Genomic DNA, 25,080 nt, shown 5'->3' on the forward strand with positions numbered 1-25,080 from the left:
AGATTGGCTAGATGTCACTTGGGAGCCTCCAACAAGATTGTGAAGTTGAACCAAGGAGTTTGTAAGGGCAAGGAGATTGCCTACTTCATGAAGATCTACCACTAGTGAGGCAAGTCCTTCATGGGCGACGGCCATGGTGGGATAGACAAGGTTGCTTCTTCGTGGACCCTTCGTGGGTGGAGCCCTTCGTGGACTCGCGCAACCGTTACCCTTCGTGGGTTGAAGTCTCCATCAACGTGGATGTATGATAGCACCACCTATCGGAACCACGACAAAAACATCCGTGTCTCCAATTGCGTTTGAATCCTCCAAACCCTTCCCTTTACATTCTTGCAAGTTGCATGCTTTACTTTCCGCTACTCATATACTCTTTGCATGCTTGCTTGATATGTGTTGTGATTGTTAAACTTGTGCCAAAACTCCACTTGAACTTAAAGAAGTTAAAAACTGCAACTTTTGATACTTAGTGTCTAATCACCCCCCCTCTAGACACCTCTTCTCGATCCTTTCAATTGGTATCAGAGCTTTGGTCTCCATTGCTTTGGTTTAAACACCATTGGAGGAAGATGGATGAGTCTACTATTGGGAGACTTAGACATAGAGTGCCTATACTTGATGGCGAGTACTTTCATGAGTGAAAAAATGAGATGCTTGTGATTTTCAATCAATATAATTTGAACAAGTATATTGCTAGCCCTTGTGCACCTCATGTTGATCCTATACATCCTACCCTTGATGAGTCAATTGACATGATCCGCAATCATAGAACTGTTAAAATTATCATTAGAGGCCTGCCTAGAAACTTGATTGGATGTTTGCCTACTCTTAAGTGTGCCTACACCATATGGAAATTTCTGGAGGAACGCTTTCCAAATTATTCCTTGAAAAATCTAGATGAAATTCTCCATAAGTCTATTGCCTTGAGTAAGATGAATTCCAATGATCCTATGTTTGGTGATTGTCTATTTGAGCTTACAAACCTTATGTGTGCCAAAGGAGATGTTGGAATTATTAGTGATATCATTTCCGAAGCTATTAGAATTCATAAACAAGATCATTGTCAATCTCACTCTAACGAATCACCCTCTCTAGGATTTGATCCACCACATGACGATGTTGAACATGGATACTATGACGAGGATGATGATAGTGACTTTGATCTTGATGATGCAATGAGACACTTTGGTCTTATGGCAAATCTTCGGGGATATATGGCAGGAGGAAAGGAATGGGTTCTTGATAGTGGATGTACCGATCACATGACCGGAGATAAAGACATGTTTCGTGAGCTTGCTGAAAACGATGGTCCTCGAAAGTATGTCACTTTCGGTGACAACTCAAAGGGTAAGGTGGTTGGCCTCGGTAAGGTGGCCATATCACATGATAGCTCCATACAAAATGTCATGCTCGTTGAATCTCTTGGCTACAACTTACTTTCAGTATCTAGACTTGCTGATTTCGGTTTCAATGTCCTATTTACTGAAGTAGATTGCCAAGTGTTTCGTAGAGATAATCATAAAATGGTCTTTACCGGTGTACGTAGAGGTGATCTATACATTGTTGATTTCACTAAAAAGGCTCAACCTAGAACTTTCTTTATTGCTAAATCCTCTAAAGGTTGGTTATGGCATAGACGACTAGGTCATGTTGGTATGCGAAACCTTGACAAGCTTATTAAAGGAAATCATATCCTTGGAGTTAACGATGTCATATTTGATAAGGATAGACTTTGCAGCGCTTGTCAGGCAGGTAAACAGGTTGGAGGAAGGCATCCCGTGAAGAACATCATGACCACAAGGAGGCCACTCGAGCTACTTCACATGGATCTCTTTGGTCCCAACGCCTACAAGAGTCTCGGTGGAAATTCTTTTGGTCTAGTTATAGTTGATGATTTTTCAAGATTTACGTGGGTGTTCTTTCTCTATGATAAATCGCAGGTTCAAAAGATCTTCAAAAACTTTGGTAGGAAGGCCCAAAATCAATTTGAAGTGAAGATCAAGAAGGTTTGCAGCAACAATGGAACGGAGTTCAAGAACGCAAATGTGGACACCTTTCTTGACGAAGAAGGGATTTCACATGAGTTCTCGGCTACGTACACACCTCAACAAAATGGAGTTGTTGAGAGGAAGAACCGGACGCTCATCGACATGGCGAGAACGATGCTTGACGAGTACAAGACGCCGAAGCACTTTTGGGCGGAAGCAGTTGAGACAGCTTGTCATGCAACAAACCGCTTGTATCTTCACAAGCTACTCGGCAAGACGGCATACGAGCTCCTCACCGGTAACAACCCCCAAGTTGGATACTTTCGAGTATTCGGCTCAAAGTGCTACATTCTTGATAAGCATCATCGTTCTAAATTTGCTCCTAAGTCTCATGAAGGTTTCCTACTTGGTTATGGCTCAAACTCTCACACATACCGTGTCTACAACAATTTCACCCGAAAGGTTGAAGAAACGGTAGATGTGAAGTTTGATGAATCTAATGGCTCGCAAGTAGAGCAATTGCCAATTGATGTAGGAGACAAAGATCCTTCGGAAGCAATCCAAGACTTATCTATTGGCAAGATTCGTCCAACGGAGGTGAAGGAGAGTACCTTGCCCGTCCAAGTGGAAGCTTCTACCTCACGACAAGGTGAACCAAGAGTTGATACGGAAGCATCCACAAGTGGGACACACCAAGATGAAGGAAACGAGGAAGCGCACCAAGACGAACATCAACAACCTCCTTATCCACCACGACAAGAGAACGACAACGCCAACAATGAAGAAGGCCAAGAAGAAGAACAAGATGAAGAATATGTTCAACCAAGACCTACTGACACGAGTTCGAGCAAGAATTGCTAAAGACCATCCCGTCGAGCAAATCTACAATGATATCCAAACCGGGAGAATCACTCGCTCTAAAACTCGTTTAGCTAACTTTTGTGAACACTATTCATTCATCTCTAGCATTGAACCTATGAAGGTTGAAGAAGCATTGGAAGATCCGGATTGGATAAATGCCATGCATGAAGAGCTACACAACTTTGAGAGAAATCAAGTTTGGACATTGGTTGAGAAGCCCGACAACAACCACAACATCACCGGTACCAAATGGGTGTTTCACAACAAGCAAGATGAAGATGGACAAGTAGTTCACAACAAAGCACGTCTCGTCGCCCAAGGCTACACACAAGTCGAAGGTATGGACTATGGTGAGACTTATGCTCCCGTTGCTAGACTTGAGTCCATTCGCATCTTACTTGCCTATGCTAATCACCATGATATCACCTTGTACCAAATGGACATTAAAAGTGCTTTTCTAAATGGTGAAATAGAGGAGGAAGTTTATGTTAAGCAACCTCCAGGCTTTGTTAATCCAAAGAAACCTGATCATGTTTACAAACTTAACAAAGCACTCTATGCCTTAAACAAGCTCCTAGAGCGTGGTATAAATGCTTAACCAAGTTCCTTATTGAAAAAGGCTTTGAAATTGGAAAAATAGATTCTACTCTTTTTACTAAGAGGGTCAATGGAGAACTATTTGTGTGCCAAATCTATGTTGATGATATTATATTTGGTTCTCCTAACCCTCATTGTAGTGAAAAGTTTGGAAAGCTAATGTCGGAGAAGTTTGAGATGTCTATGATGAGTGAACTCAAATTCTTTCTTGGTTTTCAAATCAAGCAAACTAAGGAAGGTACTTTTGTCTCTCAAACAAAGTACACCAAGGACTTATTCAAGAAGTTCAATATGCAAGAATGCAAAGGTATGACTACACCCATGCCTACTAGTGGACATCTTGATTTCACCAAAGATGGTGAACCGGTCGATCAAAAGGTTTATCGCTCTATGATTGGTTCATTGTTATATCTATGTGCTTCACGTCCCGATATCATGCTAAGTGTGTGCATGTGTGCATGATATCAAACTGCTCCTAAAGAATGTCATCTTAAGGCTGTGAAAAGGATAGTGAGATACTTAATCCATACACCAAATTTTGGCATTTGGTATCCTAAGAGGGCCTCTTTCGATCTTGTTGGCTACTCCGACTCGGACTATGCCGGTGACAAGGTTGATAGGAAGTCCACTTCCGGTACTTGTCAATTTCTTGGTAGATCTCTTGTGTCTTGGTCTTCCAAGAAACAAAACTCAGTATCATTATCCACCGCCGAAACGGAATACATTGCCGCTGGTTCATGTTGTGCTCAATTATTTTGGATGACCCAAACTCTTAAAGATTATGGGATATATGTGAAACATGTTCCATTACTTTGTGACAATGAAAGTGCTATCAAGATTGCTCATAATCCCGTGCAACACTCTCGAACTAAGCATATTGAAGTTCGTCATCATTTCATTCGAGATCATGTTGCTAAGGGTGACATTAATCTTAAGCATGTTCGCACCGAAAAGCAATTAGCAGATATATTCACTAAACCACTTGATGAGAAAGTGTTTTGCAGGTTAAGAGGTGAATTGAACATCATTGATGCTTCAAACTTGGAGTAGGAACTCCATTGGATACATGCAAGACATGAGCTTATGACTAATCCTTGACATTTCTCTTATGATGATTATCTTCTGTCTTGGATATATTTGCATCTTGCATGTTATCTAACCCATGTAGGTACTTGGATGAATCAAATTCCATGAGATTGTAACCTACTCACATCTTGAGCAATCTCTACATCACCAAGTCTCTACACAATGGTGGTTGAAGACAAGGAAGCACAAAACCATTCAAACATATCCTTTGACAAATTCTATGTTAAGCTTCATGATTGTCATTTTGGATACACAAGTGCTCTTCCTTGCAAAAACTAATCCATGTAGGTAGATGAACTCAAATCCAAGTGGTGCTCCCAACTCTTGATGAGCTACACCAACCTTGAGCAACCCACACAAGTTCAACTACATGATCACGATCAACACCACCACCCAAGGTATGCTATTCCATCGTAGAGAAGCTTTACTCCATCATGAGTCAAAGCAACTCGAAAAGATGTGAATACATCAAGATTCTTAAACCAAAAATGGTAACCCCATTTTGAGCTTAAACGATGAGTATGACCTATGATCAAGTGATCTCACTTGACTCCTAAGTCAATATACTCTAACATAGGTGACTTTGTTGCCGACCATCTCTAGATGAAGTTTACTTGTGTTCTTCTCTGTGCTCTTGCATTTGTCTCAAGCATATTTGTTTCCCCTTTCAAAAAAACTTCATCTAGATTTCTTTTCTATTTGTTCAGCATTCCCTGCATCCAATTCATTGCAAATCCTTCAGTTAATTCCTTGCAAATCCTTGTGAGATCTTACTTGTCTAGTGAGCTGAGGTGACAAGTATTTTCTCTGCGATGAACTCGATCTCACCGGTTTGATGCATTCGGTCCAACCGAATCCTTTCGGTGCAACCGAAGCATATCACTCGGTGCCACCGATTTCACTACAGAAAAACATTTTGCCGTTTATTCCTGCATTACTTTTGATCCAGCTCCACTCAATGAATCTTGTCCTCTACAAGCATCACATTTACCTTAGTGCTTTGTGCTGTGACTCAAGGACCAAACCCATTCACGACAAATTCCAGAAGACCCTTCTTGGAAATTGATGCCAAAGGGGGAGAGAGAGATCACATCAAAGCTTCATCATATCTATAGGGGGAGAGAATACTCACATCTCTAGGGGGAGAGAATACTCAAGGAGAGAGTAATCTTCAAGAATCCCAGATGCTTGGTGTTCAAGAGGAGAGATTCCACATGTCTTCTTGAGGGGAAAGACATGTTCATATGTGCATATTTGCATTATCTCTGATTTTGCAGTTTGCTCTGATTTTTCTGTTCCCTATCTTCTCCCAGTATCCCATGCTAGATTCAGGGGGAGCAAGACATCTAAGGGAAAGAAATTCTTTAAATTAATTGCACGTCTTTACCTTTGGGGACATGTCTATATTCAATGTGGTACTTAGTACTCACTCTCAACATGTCATCTTAGTCTTGGTACTCTTGTGGTTTCTTTTGTTTGCTCTGGCCAGCAAGTGTATCTGTGTTATCTAACCTTATTTTCACAGGTTCATTCCATCCTAAGCCAACTCAAGACCACAAGGTAAGTATATGCATCACAGTCATGTGTATGAGGAATTCTTGCTGATGTACATACTGTTTGCAAGAAGGACTCATGAGCATGAAGGTACATTTCCCATATTCACATCTTTTGCTCTGATGCATATAGCGAAGATACATGTAACACATTGCGTACTCTGTCATGGTTATTCTCTCACATGCTCCTATATTCCATATTCACATGATTGCATACATATAGGGGGAGCCTATGCATGTTACATGTCTTTCCAAATCTTTACTTGCTATTCTCTATATCTTTATCTAAAGCTTTGATGTATGTTGTCATCAATTACCAAAAAGGGGGAGATTGAAAGCATAAGTGCTCCCTGGGTGATTTTGGTAATTAATGTCAACATATCTCTTGTTGGACTAACACTTTTACCTAGTATGTTTCAGACAAGTTCAACAATGAAGTGGCATTGACTAAATGATGTGCAACCCCTTCAAGATGCTAAGGACAAAGGATTGGCTCAAGCTCCAAGATCAAGACTCTACTTTTTCCATTTTAGTGATCCAAGATCACATTGAGTCTATAGGAAAAGCCAATACTATCAAGAGGGGATGAGGTGTTGCTTAATGGCTTGCTTGCTCAAAGTGCTTAGTGATATGCTCCAAAGCCCTCAACCACTTTCTCACATCCACACATGTCCTAAACCAAAAGTCTAACTCGGCCCTACCGATTCTTTCTATCTGGCGCCACCGAGTTCAGATGTCATAGCCACTGCCACAAACCCTAGGCAAATCGGTCTCACCGATAGGGATCTCGGTTCCACCGAGATGGGGTTGTAATCTCTCTGTGTATGTCCATTACCAAAATTGGTCTCATCGAGTTTGAGCAATCGGTACTACCGAGATTACAATGCAAACTCTCTGGCTAACTTATCACCAAAATCGGTCCTACCGAGTTTGTGTAATCGGTCAAACCGAGTTTACCTAACCAACTCTCTGGTTAGCTTATTACCAAAATCGGTCTCACCGAGTTTGTGTAATCGGTCCCACCGAGATTACGTTATGCCCTAACCCTAACCATATTGGTCCTACCAAGTTGCATGTCGGTCCCACTGAAAATCCTAACGGTCACTAGATTTGCTGAATCGGTCCGACCGAGTTTCTCATTTCGGTCCCACCGAGTTTGGCAAGTTGTGTGTAACGGTTAGATTTTGTGTGGAGGCTATATATACCCCTCCACCTCCTCTTCATTCGTGGAGAGAGCCATCAGAACGTGCCTACACTTCCAGCATACTGTTTCTGAGAGAGAACCACCTACTCATGTGTTGAGGCCAAGATATTCCATTCCTACCATATGAATCTTGATCTCTAGCCTTCCCCAAGTTGCTTTCCAGTCAAATCTTCTTTCCACCAAATCCAAATCCTGTGAGAGAGAGTTGAGTGTTGGGGAGACTATCATTTGAAGCACAAGAGCAAGGAGTTCATCATCAACACACCATTTGTTACTTCTTGGAGAGTGGTGTGTCCTAGATTGGCTAGATGTCACTTGGGAGCCTCCAACAAGATTGTGAAGTTGAACCAAGGAGTTTGTAAGGGCAAGGAGATCGCCTACTTCGTGAAGATCTACCGCTAGTGAGGCAAGTCCTTCATGGGCGACGGCCATGGTGGGATAGACAAGGTTGCTTCTTCGTGGACCCTTCATGGGTGGAGACCTCCGTGGACTCGCGCAACCGTTACCCTTCGTGGGTTGAAATCTCCATCAACGTGGATGTACGATAGCACCACCTATCGGAACCACGACAAAAACATCCATGTCTCCAATTGCGTTTGAATCCTCCAAACCCTTTCCTTTACATTCTTGCAAGTTGCATGCTTTACTTTTCGCTGCTCATATACTCTTTGCATGCTTGTTTGATATGTGTTGTGATTGTTAAACTTGTGCTAAAACTCCACTTGAACTTATAAAGAAGTTAAAAACTGCAAATTTTGATACTTAGTGTCTAATCACGCCCCCTCTAGACACCTCTTCTCGATCCTTTCAAAGGTTTACATGAAGAGGGAGAATGCCGGCAGCTGGGATTCTGGGCTGGAAAAGGAGCAAATATTAGAGACCTATTCCACACAACTCCAAAAGTCCTGAAACTCCATGAAAGTCATTTTTGGAATTAATAAAAAATACTGAGCGAAAGAAATACCAGAGGGGGGCCGCCCACCGTCCACGAGGGTGGGAGGCGCGCCCTACCCCCTGGGCGCGCCCCCTGTCTCGTGGGCCCCCTGGCAGCCTTCCGGTGACCATCTTCTGCTATATGAAGTCTTTTACCCTAAAAAAATCATAAGCAAGCTTTCGGGACGAAACTCCACCGCCACAAGGCGGAACCTTGGCAGAACCAATCCAGGGCTCCGGCGGAGCTGTTCTGCTGGGGAAACTTCCCTCTGGGAGGGGGAAATCATCACCATCGATCCTCTCATCGGGAGGGGGTCAATGTCCATCAACATCTTCACCAGCACAATCTCCTCTCAAACCCTAGTTCATCTCTTATATCCAATCTTTGTCCCAAAACCTCAGATTGGTACCTATGGGTTGCTAGTAGTGTTGATTACTCCTTGTAGTTGATGCTAGTTGGTTTATTTGGTGGAAGATCATATGTTCAGATCCTTAATGCATATTAATACCCCTCTAATTATGAACATGAATATGCTTTGTGAGTAGTTACGTTTGTTCCTGAGGACATGGGAGAAGTCTTGCTATAAGTAGTCATGTGAATTTGGTATTCGTTCGATATTTTGATGAGATGTATGTTGTTTCTCCTCTAGTGGTGTTATGTGAACGTCGACTACATGACACTTCACCATTATTTGGGCCTAGAGGAAGGCATTGGGAAGTGATAAGTAGATGATGAGTTGCTAGAGTGACAGAAGCTTAAACCCTAGTTTATGTGTTGCTTCGTAATGGCTGATTTGGATCCACATGTTTCATGCTATGGTTAGCTTTACCTTAATACTTCTTTTGTAGTTACAGATGCTTGCAATAGGGGTTAATCACAAGTGGGATGCTTGTCCAAAGGGCAGCACCCAAGCACCGGTCCACCCACATATCAAATTATCAAAGTAACGAACGTGAATCATATGAGCGTGGTGAAAACTAGCTTGACGATAATTCCCATGTGTCCTCGGGAGCGCTTTTATCATTATAAGAATTTGTCCAGGCTCGTCCTTTGCTACAAAAAGGATTGGGCCACCTTGCTGCACCTTATTTACTTTCATTGCTTGTTACCCGTTACAAAATACCTTATCACAAAACTATCTGTTACCGATAATTTCAGTGCTTGCAGAGAATACCTTACTGAAAACCGCTTGGGATTTCCTTCTGCTCCTCGTTGGGTTCGACACTCGTACTTATCGAAAGGACTATGATAGATCCCCTACACTTGTGGGTCATCAGGGGCCAAACCATTATAAACTCCCGTGTCCTTTGTCCCGTTTTAACCCCTTTAAGCTTCCTAGTTGCGATGCCTCCACGACTAAGTCCTTTTTCTAGGACGTCTGCCGTGACGTTTCCATGACACAATCCATAAGTTAAACTCTTATAAGTTTATATTTTCAATCCAATGCAAGACCAACATATCTATAATAGGGGGGCGGGGCAAGTGCCATAGAGGAATGATGTCAAAGCGTAGAGAGTGCCAATATTGTTCAAGATGGATAGGGCGAACACAACTCGACATATGCTAATGGTAGCAATGAAGGTTGTCGGCCTTCTAGAGTTAATCGTGCTCTGGAAGAGTAGCCGCCCAAAATGTTTGACCTTGTTAGGTACCCTAAAACCCCATATCATCCCATCGACGTCTTCATGTGGTGTGTAGGTGCCCTTACTGTAGAATGATCGAGCCGTTGACGAGGAACTAGTCAACATTTTCATTGTTGCACTGAAAAATCACACAACAAAGATATTGACAGAATCAACTATGCAAAAGCAAATTGAAGCTATGTGATTTCAAAGGTTAAATTCCAACCCATTTCACATTATAATGCAACAATCGCATTGGCTTTTCTAGGCCTCCTTTGATTTATAGGATAGAAATATCATGAGAATAGGAAAACTATAGGAAATGTAATGACAATGTATCTCAATTCCTATAGGGAAAGATACATCATTTGCTTCATTGGAAAGAACTTTTTCATTTGGTCTAGGGTAATGTTTGTTGTTCCTTTGACATGTGAAAGATTGGTTCCTATCCTACATTGAAATAAGTATTCATTTCTACAAACCAAAGGGCTTCAAAGGAATTTTTTCCTACAGACTTCCTATCCTTTAGAATTTCTACAAAATTCCTATAAACGAAAGGAAGCCCTAGAGTGGCAGAAAAGGTTCAGGAAGGCATTTGTCAAAGGTAAGCGGTGATGCTAAGATCTAGCAAATCATGTGATGTGTCAATTTTTGGTAGGAGAAAGAAAATATGTTGAAGGGTTTGTTGTTTTGCAAATTAATGAGGGGTAGGTGTGTGGTAAGGCTAGGACGTTTTGGTTTTGTAGGTGGAATGAATTGATCCAAAGTGTGCCTAAGGCAAGAAGTAACTTGAAAATGAAATAAGTATAAGTATGCAGATAACAACATGGAAATTTTAAATGTCTGGACCCCCCCCCACTCCCACCATAAAAATCTCCATAAGAAAAAAGATGTTTCGTGCGATCACATCGATATCTTTGGTCACATTAGTATGAAGCCTAAAGACCAAAAATTCATGTTTTTCTGCGGAAATCCAACCCGACCGTTGGGAGCATATGCCCTTGCGCATAAAAAAGTATTATGCAAATGTCAAAAAAGTTTGAAAAAATAGATGTTCTCATTGTCACACCTAAAGTCTATGCTTAAGCATTTTGACCTACGCAAAAAAATTCGAACGCCAAATGTTACCTCCAACATTACACTTAATTTTGTTTATTTTTCACCGAAGAAACACAACTATCCCGTTTCGCATGAAAGTTTTCAAGCACACTTGTTACACTGACAATAACATCTACAACAAAATTAGAATGTTTAAAATTTAATTACTATTTGTTTTGAATTTACTGTCCGTCTAGGAGCATTTGCACCCTAGAGCCAAAACATCCATCCCATTTTTCAGTTCGCTCATTCAAAATAACTGTAAAATATTTGTGGCACTGCAGTGAGTTCAAAATCTTATCACCCGCAACAAACACATTGATGATAATGTTAACTGTGCTCTGGAAGAGAAGTCAAGCAAAATGTTTGATCTTATTAGGTACCCTATTGCTCAATATCAACCCATCATTGTTTTCTTCATGGAGTGTGTAAGTGTCCTTAGTGGAGGATGACCGAGCCGTTGATGAGGAACCAGTTGTCATTGTTGAACTTGGAAATGACACAACAAAGATATCGACACAGTCAACTATGTATAAGCAGTTGAGGTTAATCGACACGTGATTAAGACAAAAATTACATTGACGTTTCTAGAGTGGGAGAAAGGGTCCAGGAAGGCATTTGTCGAGGGTATGTGGTGATGTCGAAGATCTAGTAAAACAAGGTGATATGTCATTATTTGGCAGGACAAAAAACATGTTGAAGGGGCTTGCTGTTTTGCAAATAAATAAGGGGTAGGTGTGTGGTAAGGCTAGAAAGTTTTGGCATTATAGGTGGAATGAATTAATCCAAAGTCGGCCTAAGGCAAGAAGTATCTTGAAGAAAATTTATAGGAGTAAACAGCTTTCAGCAAGCACATTCTAAATGCCTACCCCCACTCTCACCCCAAAAAATATCTCCATCTGAAAAACATGTCCCACGCAAGTACGCATTTCACTGGTGCAAGATTCATTTGTAGGATAGAAAAAGCATGAGAGTAGGAAAACCATAGAAAATGTAATGATGTGTATCTCAATTCCTATATGGAAAGAGACGTCATTTGATTCATAGGAAAAAACTTTTTCACTAGGTCTCGGGTAATGTTTCTTATTCCTTTGACATGTGAAAGATTGGTTCCTATCGTACATTGACATAAGTATTCATTCCTACAAACCAAATGGCTTCAAAGGGTTTTTTCCTACAAACTTCCTACCCTTTAGAATTTTTAGAAAATTCCTACAAACGAAAGGAGGCCCTAGTGTGACAGAAAAGGTTAGGAAGGCATTTGTCAAAGGTAAGCGGTGATGCTAATATCTAGCAAAACATGTGTTGTGTCATTTTTTGGTAAGAGAAAGAAAGTATGTTGAAGGGTTTGTTGTTTTGCAAATTAATGAGGGGTAGGTGTGTGGTAAGGCTAGGACGTTTTGGTTTTGTAGGTGGAATGAATTGACCCAAAGTGTGTCTAAGGCAATAAGTAACTTGAAGAGAAAATAAGTATGAGTACGCAGATAACAACATGGAGATTTGAAGAGAAAATAAGTGTGAATTCGAAATCCTATTACCCGCAACAAACACATTGATGATAGCGTTAACCTTGCTCTGGAAGAGAAGCCAAACAAAATGTTTGATCTCGTTAGGTACCCTATTGCTCATACCATCCCATCATCGTTTTCTTCATGTAGTGTGTAAGTGTCCTTAGTGGAGGATGGTCGAGCCATTGACGAGGAACCAGTTGTCATTGTCATTGTTGAACTTGGAAATCACACAACAAAGATATCAACGCAACCAACTATGTACAAGCAGTTGAGGTTAATCGACACGTGATTAAGACAAAAATTACATTGACGTTTCTAGAGTGGGAGAAAAGGTCCAGGAAGGCATTTGTCAAGGATAAGTGGTGATGTCAATGATCTAGCAAAACAAGGTGATATGTCATTATTTGGCGGGACAAATAAAACATGTTGAAGGGGTTTGCTGTTTTGCAAATAAATAAGGGGTAGGTGTGTGGTAAGGCTAGAAAGTTTGGCGTTATAGGTAGCGTGAATTAATCCAAAGTGTGCCTAAGGCAAGAAGTATCTTGAAGAAAATTTATATGAGTAAACAGCTTTCAACAAGCACATTCTAAATGCCTACCACCCACTCTCACCCAAAAATATCTCCATCTGAAAGACATGTTGAACGCAATTACGCATTTCACCGGTGCAAGATTTGTTTGTAGCATAGAAAAGGGGTTGTCTAATTGCATCAATATCTTTGGTCACATTCCTAGGAAGCCTAAAAGCCAAAATTTAGTGTTTTCTTTTCGAGAGTACAAATTTCGTGTTTCTCCGTCCATTAATTCCAAAAAAACCGTTGGATATTTTGTTTCATCACGGTTCGCCGGTGAGTTCAAAGCCCTATGACCGGCGACAAACACATTCATGATAATGTTCACGAGGAATACAAAATCCAGCCACGGATACATGCATGTTTTTGTACTACTTGATTGAAAACACGTGCGTATTTTGGTATCATGGCCATGGAGGTCAATGGTCGATTCCCCCTCATCAAAGTCAAAAACAAAGAAAAAAGATTCCCCAGGGCATCTAAACCGTCGTCGTCCTAATCCACAATCATGATATATCCGTTTAAGGCGTTAATCACCGCACATGCCGCGGGGCCCCACCCCCCGGACGCCCGCGTGACCAGCCCCCCTCTGCCCCCACTCCGCCCACCGCACGGTCCACGCAGCGGCACTGACTGACGCGTGGCCCACCGCCACTCCCGTCGCGCAGCCGGTCAGGCGGGACGGGGACGGGGCTGACAGCTAGCCGGTGAGAAAAAAAAGGCGCGGCCGGCCACCTTCCTCCGCGGAAAAGGGCGACGGACCACGGCGGGAGGTACCCCGGCCCCACTGCCCGGTGGCCCCGGGGATAGCCACGGCCCCACCCCGCCCATCCTCTTTTTCACCGCGCGGCGCGATTCAAAACTCACCGCACGCATGCACGCACGCTCCTTCCTCCCCCCACCGGCGTGCCGACGGCCCACCCAGCCCGGGCCCGCGAGTCATCGAGACGGGGCGCATACCGGAGCCCCACATGTCATGGAGAAGGAGTGGTTCTGTTGGGGCGGTGGGGCCCACGCTTCACTGGCTCATTCTCACTCTCACTCACTGGCTCACTCACTCCCTTCTTTTTCTCTCGCATTTCATTTCCCTTTTTCTTTTCTTGCTGTCGCCGTCACCTCACCTTGCTGCTGCTGCTGCTACTACACTACCATCCAGCCAGAGCCAGTGCCCAACTCCTCGGCCGCCTCTCCCTGGAAGGAATGGAGGCGTAGGAGGGCGTCCGAGCCAGGCAGACAGAGAGCGGGAGCTAGGGTTCCGCCGCATCCTCCTCCTCCGGTGAGTGACCCAGCCGTCGCTCCCCAGATCCGTCCGCCCGCCGCCGCCCCCTAGATCTGCGCTAGGGCGCTGCTTCGACCGTTTTTTCCGGCCGGGCCCGAGGCTCCGGGCGCTGCATTCGGCGGCGGAGCTCCCCGCGAACTGCCCGGGCCGCGGATCTCCTCGCCCCCTCTCCTCTTCCGTGCCTCGTTTGATCCGTTTCTGGGTTTCTTTTCTCATTTTGAAATTAGTTGCCGTGGTTGCTTTCACTGCGACAGTGCTCATGATCTCGGGGGGTTTGAGTGGATGCCGCGGGTTCTGCCGGTTTTTCTCTGTGTAACAATTAGCTGCGGCGTAGATCTGCGCGCTGACGTGTCCGTCCGGCGGTTCGGCTGCAGGGTCCCAGGCCTCCGGCGCGCGGCGGGCTAGGAGGCGGCTCCGATGGGGAAGTCCCCGGCCAAGTGGCTCAAGTCCGTGCTCTTCGGGAAGAAGACCTCCAGGTCTGGCTCCGCCAAGGCCAAGGATTTATCGGTATGTCAATACTTGGATTGGAGGTGAAAATTGAAATTTTTCCGAGGATTCCGCGGAATCGCCTGCAACTGGAGAGCAGAGATCTGCTGATTGCAACTGATGCTTTTGTTGTTTTCCATGCGTAGAAGGCCGGGGGCAACAGAGGGTATGTTGCTGCCGGGAAGGAGCCCGGGTTCTCGGAGAGCTCCCCGGTGATCTCCGAGCCGGTGCTTGTTACCCCGCGCAACAATGACGCTGTGCCGGAGGTGGGGAAGGGCGAGAATTCCAGCTCGCAAGGCGAAGCGGCGGCTCAGCAAGAAGTGAACCATGATTTGGAGAAGCAGAGCACTGCCGGGTCTGATGTGCTGTCCAATGACCCGGAGCGGCTCAAGGAAGAACAAGCAGCCGTCAAGGCCCAAGCTGCCTTCCGAGGCTACCTGGTAATGCTTATCTTGATGTTGAAATTTCTTCTGTTAAAATGATCAGAAAAAGGGCAAAAGTTATTGTGTCACACCTCTGTGATTATTTATGATTTAATAGTGTTCCTATTCATTTGAATTCCTGCATACACACATGATCATTTCACCCTCTTAATGTTCTTTTTTTTTGCGGTTGTTAATGTTCTTATTAAGCTGCTACAAAAGAAATTCTTGGTATAGCCATTTGGTTTGTTTTCCTTTACAACCATGCTAATTTTAGCATCACATTGGAACAGGCACGTCGGGCTTTCCGTGCATTGAAGGGAATCATACGACTTCAGGCGCTGATTCGTGGCCATCTTGTAAGGAGGCAAGCTGCTTCAACTCTCCGTGCCACATGGTTGATTGTGAAGTTCCAAGCTATTGTTCGTGGCAGGAATGTCAGACTTTCTAGTGATGCAATTCAATTCAGTTGGAAGCTTGCCGAGCAGAAGTCTGTGGTAAATTCCTTACTCATTCTAGTTCCTCCAATACCTGATATATTGTTCATCGTGGGAGCAAAGAGTGCTCCTTTTTATCTTTTCAAACTTTATAATCTTATCAAATATGGATGCTCATGATTTTATTAGTATGTGCTATGTCGAGGAATGCAAGATGTGAGATACGGGTAGGCTAAAACAAGAAGAAATAAGTTTTCATTAAGGCCATTAAAGCCAAGTAAGGCCGCTTTGTACTTAGTTGACAGATTGGCATGATTCTCCTTCAAGCGTCATGTGGATTTTGTAACTTGTTTGCATACAAAATGTTAAATTCGGCTCATGGAATAATTGCTGTTCAATTGGAATAATGTTTCTGTATTCATTTTTTTCACATTAGATTTCTTTATAGTTGAGTGACGGTGATTTGTAAAGACAATATGGTTGGTGGTTAACTTACATACTATTCAGTTGTAACTGGACTAAGAGACTTTGTTAAGCTTATCTTTTTTTTTTGCGGTGATCAGCACAAAAACAATTCTCTTTGTTGCTATTGCATTGAAGATAAAGCTATAATTCTGTATATTGAACATTATGATCATTAGGATAAAGCTATTCAGTTGACATGGATCTTTCTATATGTTTTTAAATGCCTGCCCCTTCTGGTTCAATTTAACCAAACAATAACACTACAGTGCCAATTGTGAGCATTGTGGCTAGATTCTTGTATCTTTTAATGCTTTCATTTTCATTTGTATGTAATGTTGATGAAAACTGAAAAGATTTGCATGTATGACCTTATATTTGATATCTTTACCAAAATTGTTAATACACAATTCTTGCCTTTCCGCTAAAAAAACAATTCTTGCCTTTTCTCAGGGTGCTAAACCAGATGCTTGGAGGGAGAGGTTAGCTTCAAACGCATTTGCCCGTAAGGTATACATGGTCAAACTCTATATAATTATTTGAGGGCAGGGATATACAGAACAAATTATCCTGACCTGTTGAGTCTTTGTGCTCTTTTGCTGTCTGTCTGCAAATTAACCTTTTTCTTTGTATATGTTGTAGCTTCTGGCTTCACCGATTCTGGTAGAGGCTCTTCACTTTCAGTATGATGAGAGGGATCCCAATTCAGCCTTCAACTGGTTAGAGAGATGGACCATAAGCCGTGTCTGGAAACCCGTTTACCAAACAAAGAGAAATGCTATTGCTGATGCCAAACCGCAGACAAAGAGGGCCAGTTACGCTATGGAAACAGAGTCAGGGAAATTGAAACGCAATGCTCGGAAGAGTTCTGCATTGTCAGTTGAGCCCATCCCTCTGACAAACATGCCATTGGAAACTGAAAAAACAAGAAGGACCCCAAGGAAATTCACTAGCACTCCTGCTGATTCAGTGCCTGATAGCCAATTAACTGAACTTGAGAAGGTTAAGCGTAGCCTTCGGAAGGTAACTAATTCCATGGCCGAAGCCTCAAAGGTATCTAGTCCTGCTTGTGATACCCCTGACCACCCAGAGATCGAATGTGAGAAACCACAATGTACTGCACAGGAAGTTCCAGTTTATCCTGAGATTCAAGAACCTAACCATGATGATCAGTTAGAAAATGCGAAGGTGGATATCTTTGTACCTGATCTCAAACCTGAAGGGGAAGTTACTCCATATGCAGTCACAAGTGAAGAAAAACTTGATGAGCCGGCCGTTGTTGCTACAGCAGCTGAAGTTATGCCCCTGCAAGACATTGACAATGAAGAAAATGCTTTGGTGAATGATGCGGAGCAGAGATCCAGAGAAGAACCTCTCTCCGCTGAAAGCCTTAAAGGTGGTAACAGGAGGTCTTCGTTCTCAACGAAGCCAGAATATCCAGAGAACGGCTCCAAAAACTCTCCAGCTGTGCCCAGCTACATGGCTGCAACAAAATCTGCAAAGGCGAAGCTGCGGGGACAGATATCACCTAGACTTAGCGCTGATTCAGCAGAAAAAACTGTCTACACACGCCGCCATTCCCTTCCTTCCCCTGCCAATGGTAAGCAGAACTCGCACTCGCCGCGTACACAAAGGCCAATCCATCCTGGTACCAAAGAGGGAGCGAAAGTCGACAAGTCTATGCTGTCATCAAGAGACGCAGCCGGTAAGTAGTAGAGGATCATTGAATACTCATGTTTACATTAGTAAGACTGTTTGATGACTTGTCAGACTTTCTTACCTACTTCAAAGTAACCATGTACACATAGTATGTTTTTGCCTACTTCAAAGTAACTTTTGTAATTGATAATTAGGTTGTTGGTAGAAGCCAATTATTGTTATATACATCATATTCCGTCGTCTTTGTTTACATTAGTAAGACTGTTTGATGACTTGTCAGACTTTCTTACCTTCAGTACACATAGTATGTTTTTGCCTACTTCAAAGTAACTTTTGTAATTGATAATTAGGTTGTTGGTAGAAGCCAATTATTGTTATATACATCATATTCCGTCGTCTTTGTTTGCTATAAAAATTGAGACAAAGTGTTCCAGGCCCCAATTGTATTAAAGTCATATATCTTTCTTATTTGGTTCAACAAAAGTAATCAGATAATCGACTAGTATTGTCTTTATTTAGCTCCACTATAAATAAGCAGATAAATGAACTGAGCTGTTCCCTAAGATCATTCGGAGCTTGCTTGCGCAAACACACTGGCATCCATGAATACCATACGAGCCAATTTTCTGAACCGGGCAAAGGTTCGAAGAAATAAGCATAAAATCATATTACTTTTGTGCTGCATTTAAACGGCATTTGCTACAGATAGTTGGATTGTGCATCATACTTGCCACTTGAGCTCAACTCGCCTTGTTCTAACACTAAATCCTGTGCAGAGAGACCGATGAAAGCCGAATGGAGACGGTGAAGACGTGGGTCCTCCGTTCCATTTGAGTAGCGTGGCGACGGACGTTTGGGTGGACGGCAGCTTGCTCCTCTGATTGTTTTGCTTCTGATGTAAAAAATGTTCTCTGTGGTCTGCTGCCGCGACATCAAGGGGACCTGCTTAATTTGTTGTGGTGTTGCCGACCTGTTGCCTGAGTTTGACTTATTTTTATAGGGTTTTGCGACGGTCATGCCGCCTTTGGCTTGTGTCTTGTATAGCTGAAGTTTGTCCCCCAGTTTGTTTTGGTTCGCCTTTGAGATACCGTGCGTTGTTAAGTGAGATCGAGAGACAGACGAGATGCTGATGTTAGCAAGTACCTGGGCTGTTTCTTGGTTGGTTATCCCTGATGCGTTTTCTTAGCTGACAGTGAGTGTGATCCATGACATAATTTGGTTATCCATCCCCTTGTTTTCCCAGCTGCATTTTCTTGTCAGTGATGATTTCCTTGTCATAGTTGTGAGTGTGATGTTGCCTCTGGAATAATATTTCCTTGTCATTCTGTTAGCAAACATTTTTGAAGGGGAGCAGAGTGTACAGCTTCGTTAGCCTGAACATTCTTTATGCAGCCTAGCCCTATTTATGATGCGTGTTTTCTCGGTCATGTCCCTGGCGAGGTGAAGCAAAAATCACCGCAGTAAAACAATCCTAGTTTAGCTGGATGTAAATCGAACTGAGAGTGCCGTTTTGGCTATGGGGAGCATATGCTCATGGATGAACACTAAATTAAAAACAACTAGTAAATAAAATTTGGAAATTCTGTTTTTTTTGTGTGGATGTTCATGTTAGTCTAACAAGTGTGCTTGATAATTTTCATGTGAAACGGGATAGCAGTGCTTTGTTGGTGAAAAAACAAAATTAAGTGTAATATTTGATGCTCGATTTTTTTTTGCAAGTAACATTTTGGTGTGACAGTGAATATACCTATATTTTTTTTTGTTATTTACAACTTTTTTTTTGGTGGGCAGAACCGCAGAAGCATATACTGCCAAGAGCCGAATTGGAATTTTTTTGCTGAAAATTGAATTCATGTCAGTTGATTTTGTTTGCGAAGGAAGGGAAGGAATAAGGAGGCACATTGGAGCGCCGAGGCCACTGCCTACGGTGCCGAAGGGAGCGTAGCATGCCCGGGTTGAAGGGTGACAGTTTGGGGGTGCATATTGTTGCACTTGTTTAAAGGGATGGCGCCGACTCGGAGATGGGAGGCGGTGAGGGAAGGGCAGGGCGGCAATGCTGGTGCAGGAGCGCCGTTGGCCGCAGGCGATGGAGGAATGGGGGGTGATGAGTGGAGGAGGAAGGTGGAAGAAGCCTATATTTTCAGCAAAACGACCATCTTTCTGCCCAAGAAAAAGGAAATATTCGATTGCCCTATATATATTTTTTTCTAGTCAGGTCAGATTGACTCTAGCCAGGCCCAAAACGACCATCTTTCTGCCCAAGAAACGGAGGGGAATGGACGCCGGTGCAACCTTCACCAACCGGCCGCATATTCCTCTCCCCAACAACACCAGCCATTTTTTCAAAAAAAAAAAACCCAAAACACGAGGCGCATCGCGTCAGTCATCCGCGTACGGCCGCCTCATCTTTTTCTTGAAGAGAAAGAAGGTCGCCAGCGATAATCTCGACCCGGCCCGCGGCAGATCCGGGCCGTCCGTCTGAGCCCCACGCACCTGGCGATAAAACCAGAGCCCTCCGTCCCATTCATCATCCCTCCCTCCCTCACGGTCTCCGCCCCCTAAATCGCATTCCCTCTCCCCCCGCTCCTCGCCGCTGCTCGCTCGCCATGGACGCCGCCAAGCCCGCCCCGGCCCCCGCCCGCCCCGCCGGCCCGGGGCTCTACGCCGACATCGGCAAGAAGGCCAGAGGTCGGGCACCTTCTCTCCTCCTCCTCTTCCCCGCCGGGGCTTTGATTCGGTAGCTTCAGTGATTGTTTGATTTGCTGACGCTTGTTTCTCCTCGGGCGGGATCTGCAGATCTCCTCAACAGGGACTACACCGCGGGCCAGAAGTTCACCTTCACCACCACCGCCGCCAACGGAGCTGTGAGTGCCTCCCTCCCTTCTGTTCGTTCTCAGTCCTATGCTACAGCTTGTCCTGTTGCTCATGTGCTGCTTGCTGTGGTTGAGGTCGCGTTTATGCGGATAACGGATTAGGGTTTAGGATGGACTCGGGAATGGTCTGGTTTTTGCTTGCGGAGACCCGATTCATGTTGGTGACTGTCCGTGGTTGCCCTGCCAGTCCCCTGTTGAAGATTCGTGCTGACATGTGCTGCGATTGGTATCGTATTTACCGGTTTACGCGTTGTTATTGTGTGGTTTTTTGGGTTTAGTGTGTAGCAGCCCTTCTGAATCATGGCTGTAAGTGGGCTTTGTTCGCTTGTCAGGTCCCACTCGAGGTTTTGGTGTTTAGAGTGGATTGGGTTGTCCGATGACTTCCTAGCTGACACTATGCTTGCAGTGTTTGGAGGTTAATGCACTTTCGGTGTATCTCCAGTTTAAGTTTTTACTCCCTCCGTTCCTAAATATATGTCTTTGTAGAGATTTCACTATGGACCACATACGGATGTATATAGATGCATTTTAGAGTGTAGATTCATTCATTTTGCTCACTATGTGGTCTATAGTGTAATCTCTCCAAAGACTTATGTTTAGGAACTGAGGGAGTAGATGTCTAGCCTTTGCATGTACTCCCAACGTACACTAATGTAAGACGTTTTCCAGATCAAAAAATAAATAAATGTAAGACGTTTTTGCAGTTCTAGTGGCATATTAATTCTGTTCCATCGCTGCCTGGTTGGTATTACCAATGTCAGTTGGTTTTGCGTTTGCTCACATGAAGTGACATGATTGTTGAAGTACACACATGACTATGTAGGAACTTTTTTTCTGTTGGATTTACATGTAACTTCAGTGTCTGTATATCTGATGAAGTTTGCCCTGGTTGTAAAAATCTGTTCTACCAAACATGACACACTCCGGATTTTGTTTTAAACAAGTTGTATGTGTTTGTGAGCAGACTTGATTCATTCAGCAATAACGTGGTCTTGAGTTGAAGTAGTATCTATTACTCCTTACAATTTATTTGCTTGGATTAGAAGCTGTATACTTATTGTTGAATTTTACCAACCAGTATCCAGTGAATTTATTTTGGTTACCTGATGCATGCCTAGAATGTGCCTTATCTATAGCTCTGGTGTGTTTGATCATGGGCCACTGACTATGTTGTTTAACGATTATAATATCCTGATGGGCACTGCGCTAAAGATGGTCTCAGTTATGTTTTTGTGGAGCTACACCTAGCATGACCTAATCCAGAGAATTAATTATGTTATTGTACTATATTGTTGCGATGGTATGCTAAGTTATGGCCATTTTTGTTTTCTTGCTAATTATGGCAACAAACACAACATTTCTTTGTCAATGTTTCTGAACAAATATGTAGTCCTGTGCTTGAAAAGCTTTATAGTGTTGTACTAACTCTCGTTTTCACCTTTCTAGACTATTACTAGTTCAAGCACAAAGAAAAATGAAGCTATCTTGAGCGACCTCCAGACCCAGGTGAAGATTAAGAATTGCACAGTGGATGTGAAAGCAACTTCAGACTCAAGTGTAAGTTCTTTTCTTCTCCCTTTGTACTTGTTACTTGCCTAATACCATGTCTTTCATTGATGTTTACATCTCCTGAAATCGGAGTCCCCAGTTTCTGTATCAGTTACATTCGTTTTTCCCTTTTACCAGGTTGTAACTACAATCACTGTTCCTGAGCTGTACACACCAGGCTTGAAGGGAGTTCTTTCTCTTCCTTTCCCCTACCAGAAGTCTACCCCTGGGAAGGTATTATCACCTTAACTTTTGTATCCGAGTGTTGAATTATCTTTCTGATCCCCTCAGTGTGCATCTAGGAATGTATTACCAATTCCCACTTCTGTAGCTTAATTATTCACGTGGTTGTTTCAGGCTGAACTCCAATACTTGCATCCCCATCTTGGCATCAACGGCAGTGTTGGCCTGAATCCAAACCCTCTTGTTAACTTTTCTGGCGTCATTGGGACTAAGGCTTTTGCTCTTGGTATTGATGTTGCATTTGACACTGCCTCTGGTGACTTCACCAAGTACAATGCTGGATTGAGCCACACTAATCAAGATCTTACTGCTTCGTTGAATCTGTAAGTTGTTTCTTCCAGTGCTTTGTTGTATTGAGTAATTGTTTGATTTCTGGTCTTAGCATGTCGTTTACCTTCTACAATTCCCAATTGCCCTTAGCAATCTTTCCTGTTAGCTTCTGATTCCGATTATTTTATTGCTCTTTGCATGATCATGTGCATGATGTAACACTAATTTAGCCTATAAGAGTATTCATAAATGTGGTACTTATGGTGTTTAATTATCAATTTCAGGAACAACAAGGCAAACACCCTGGCTGCTTCCTACTACCACCAGGTGCAGCGCACCACTGCTGTGGGAGCAGAGATCGCTCACAGCTTCTCGAGCAACGAGAACACCATCACCGTCGGGACGCAGCACGAGCTGGACCCCCTGACCACCGTGAAGGGGCGCTACAACAACTTCGGCATCGCAAATGCGCTCATCCAGCACGCGTGGAGGCCCAAGTCTCTCATCACCTTATCCACCGAGGTCGACACCAAGGCCATTGAGAAGAGCCCCAAGTTCGGGCTGGCCCTGTCACTCAAGCCCTGATGTGGGATTGGCGGGTGCGTTAGGATGCTAGCATTTTGGTACTATCAGCTCTTGGTCCAGCGAACAAAGCTTGGACAGACAGAACTTGTAATGCCCAACTTTGGTGATGCGACAAACTTATCTGTCGTTTTTTAGCCTGTTCTACCTGAGGGGGTTTTCTACCCAGTTGATCTGTGCTACTGGTCGTTATGCACGGGCGTATTGCGAATTTGTGATGTCGTGAAATCTGAATGCCACTTGGATGTGCTTTGTGTTTGTGTTTGCTTTGTTATGCAAAATGCTTCCCAGAAAAACCACAACGCAAGTAAACAATCAGACAAACCACTTTTGCCTATGGTCTGCTCTCAGACCCATATTTGCCAGATGCAATCAACCATCGAAACTTTGTACCAAAGCAGTCAATTAATATGAATTGGAGGGAGTAATTTAATTTTAATAGGGAGCCACAGACTGCTAGAAAGAATTGTAGTACTTGGCAATTACAGGACTCCTTAGCTGACTTCTGGTTCATAGTGAGTTTGATATTGAGTTGATAACTATTTTTTTTCCAAAACAGCACACAATCGTTGCTATCACTAGAATAGAATAGAATTGCGATGGTTTTACTTTTGGCGACTAATAGGCGCCGGCGCACCGGCCGAACGTTTCGGCCGGTGCCTGCCAGCCGCGCGATCCTAGCGCTATCCTCGTCTTAGAACTGCTTCGCAGAAAAAAAAGAAAAAGAAAACTGCTGTAAAGAGGGAGCCGTTTACATGTTAGTATGCATCTCCTAATTGAGCCTATATTCCTTGTGTTTTTAAACTTGTAGAGTTCTTTGCATTCACTTAGCAGGAGGCTTTCATATAGTTTCTCAAGTCAAGAGATGTGAATCATATTTTAAATTCTTCGACTTATCAAGGCTGGCACACCAGCTCTTGGCAATGAGGTCACTCTAAATCTCGTCGTAATACTTCCGCTCTTGCCTTTTGAGACCTGCAGGGGCGGACGCAGGATTTGGCCAAGCCCAGGGCCCTAGGCTGCTACAGTGCTACTACAGTACTGCTACAGTACACAATATGCTATAGTCAACCACGCCCCAGGCCCAGGCCCCCCCGGCCTGGGTCCTGGATCCGCCACTGGAGACCTGTACTGGACACTTGGTGGTGATAAAGTTCTTGGATATGTTTTTCTAGTGGACAAGCCGAAAGGTGTGTTAATCCCTCTAACGAACTGGTTACGTTTGCACTACATTGATTGACAAGAGCAACTGGTTAATTTTTGCAAGACATAAGTGGTTCCTCTTTAAGAAGAGGTATATATGTGTTCCCGAGGGGAAATTTATCGAAAGGTTGAAGTTCCATCATTACAAGTGTACAAAATTCTAGTAGATTTACCAACACATTTCCATTTAATCACACATAAATCAAATTTATCATTGTCAATTTTACACTCGTGATATGTTTTGTCATGACAAAAACCTACACAAGAATAAACATTGTCTGGTAATAAAATATGGTTCTACTTATAAGTTATAACCATGAAAAGGTAACAATTATTTCCTACATAACAATTTGTTCCTCGAAAAGTAAGAAGATCAACATATGCTAGCACCAATTATCCATCTTGCACGTGCTAGGGGATATATAATGAGTTCTTGCCAAAAAAGTTCTAGCAAAATGATACTAGAATTAAATTGGAGCAAGAAAAATGGAGTAATGTTATTGCATTTTATTAGAGAACTAAAATATTTAAACCTATGTAAATAAGAGCTCAATCATCCATAGTAGTAGCATACTAGATCACGGTTGGTCTACG

General features: G+C 43.2%; 2 protein-coding genes across 3 annotated transcripts; both read left to right on the forward strand.

Annotated features, from left to right (window-relative positions):
* The first annotated feature begins 14,059 nt into the window (after positions 1–14,059).
* On the forward strand, positions 14,060–19,009 carry LOC123142291 (protein IQ-DOMAIN 31). Of its 2 annotated transcripts, none has more exons than XM_044561275.1 (7): positions 14,060–14,298; positions 14,676–14,808; positions 14,934–15,227; positions 15,503–15,706; positions 16,562–16,618; positions 16,751–17,813; positions 18,544–19,009. In XM_044561275.1, the coding sequence occupies exons 2-7, from the start codon at positions 14,719–14,721 to the stop codon at positions 18,573–18,575; spliced, it is 1,740 nt and encodes a 579-aa protein (XP_044417210.1). In that variant the 5' UTR covers positions 14,060–14,298; positions 14,676–14,718; the 3' UTR covers positions 18,576–19,009. The 2 variants fall into 2 exon arrangements, with proteins under 2 accessions (XP_044417210.1, XP_044417213.1); XM_044561278.1 differs by having other exon boundaries at positions 14,937–15,227.
* Positions 19,010–20,267: 1,258 nt separating this feature from the next.
* On the forward strand, positions 20,268–23,541 carry LOC123142306 (mitochondrial outer membrane protein porin 2). The gene is made up of 6 exons (XM_044561284.1): positions 20,268–20,455; positions 20,564–20,631; positions 22,087–22,197; positions 22,327–22,422; positions 22,546–22,754; positions 22,986–23,541. Exons 1-6 carry the CDS (start codon positions 20,374–20,376, stop codon positions 23,284–23,286), a joined length of 867 nt encoding a protein of 288 aa, XP_044417219.1. The 5' UTR covers positions 20,268–20,373; the 3' UTR covers positions 23,287–23,541.
* Positions 23,542–25,080: the final 1,539 nt, after the last annotated feature.

This window comes from Triticum aestivum, chromosome 1B (genome assembly GCF_018294505.1).
Source record: "Triticum aestivum cultivar Chinese Spring chromosome 1B, IWGSC CS RefSeq v2.1, whole genome shotgun sequence".
NCBI classification, from domain to species: domain Eukaryota; kingdom Viridiplantae; phylum Streptophyta; class Magnoliopsida; order Poales; family Poaceae; genus Triticum; species Triticum aestivum.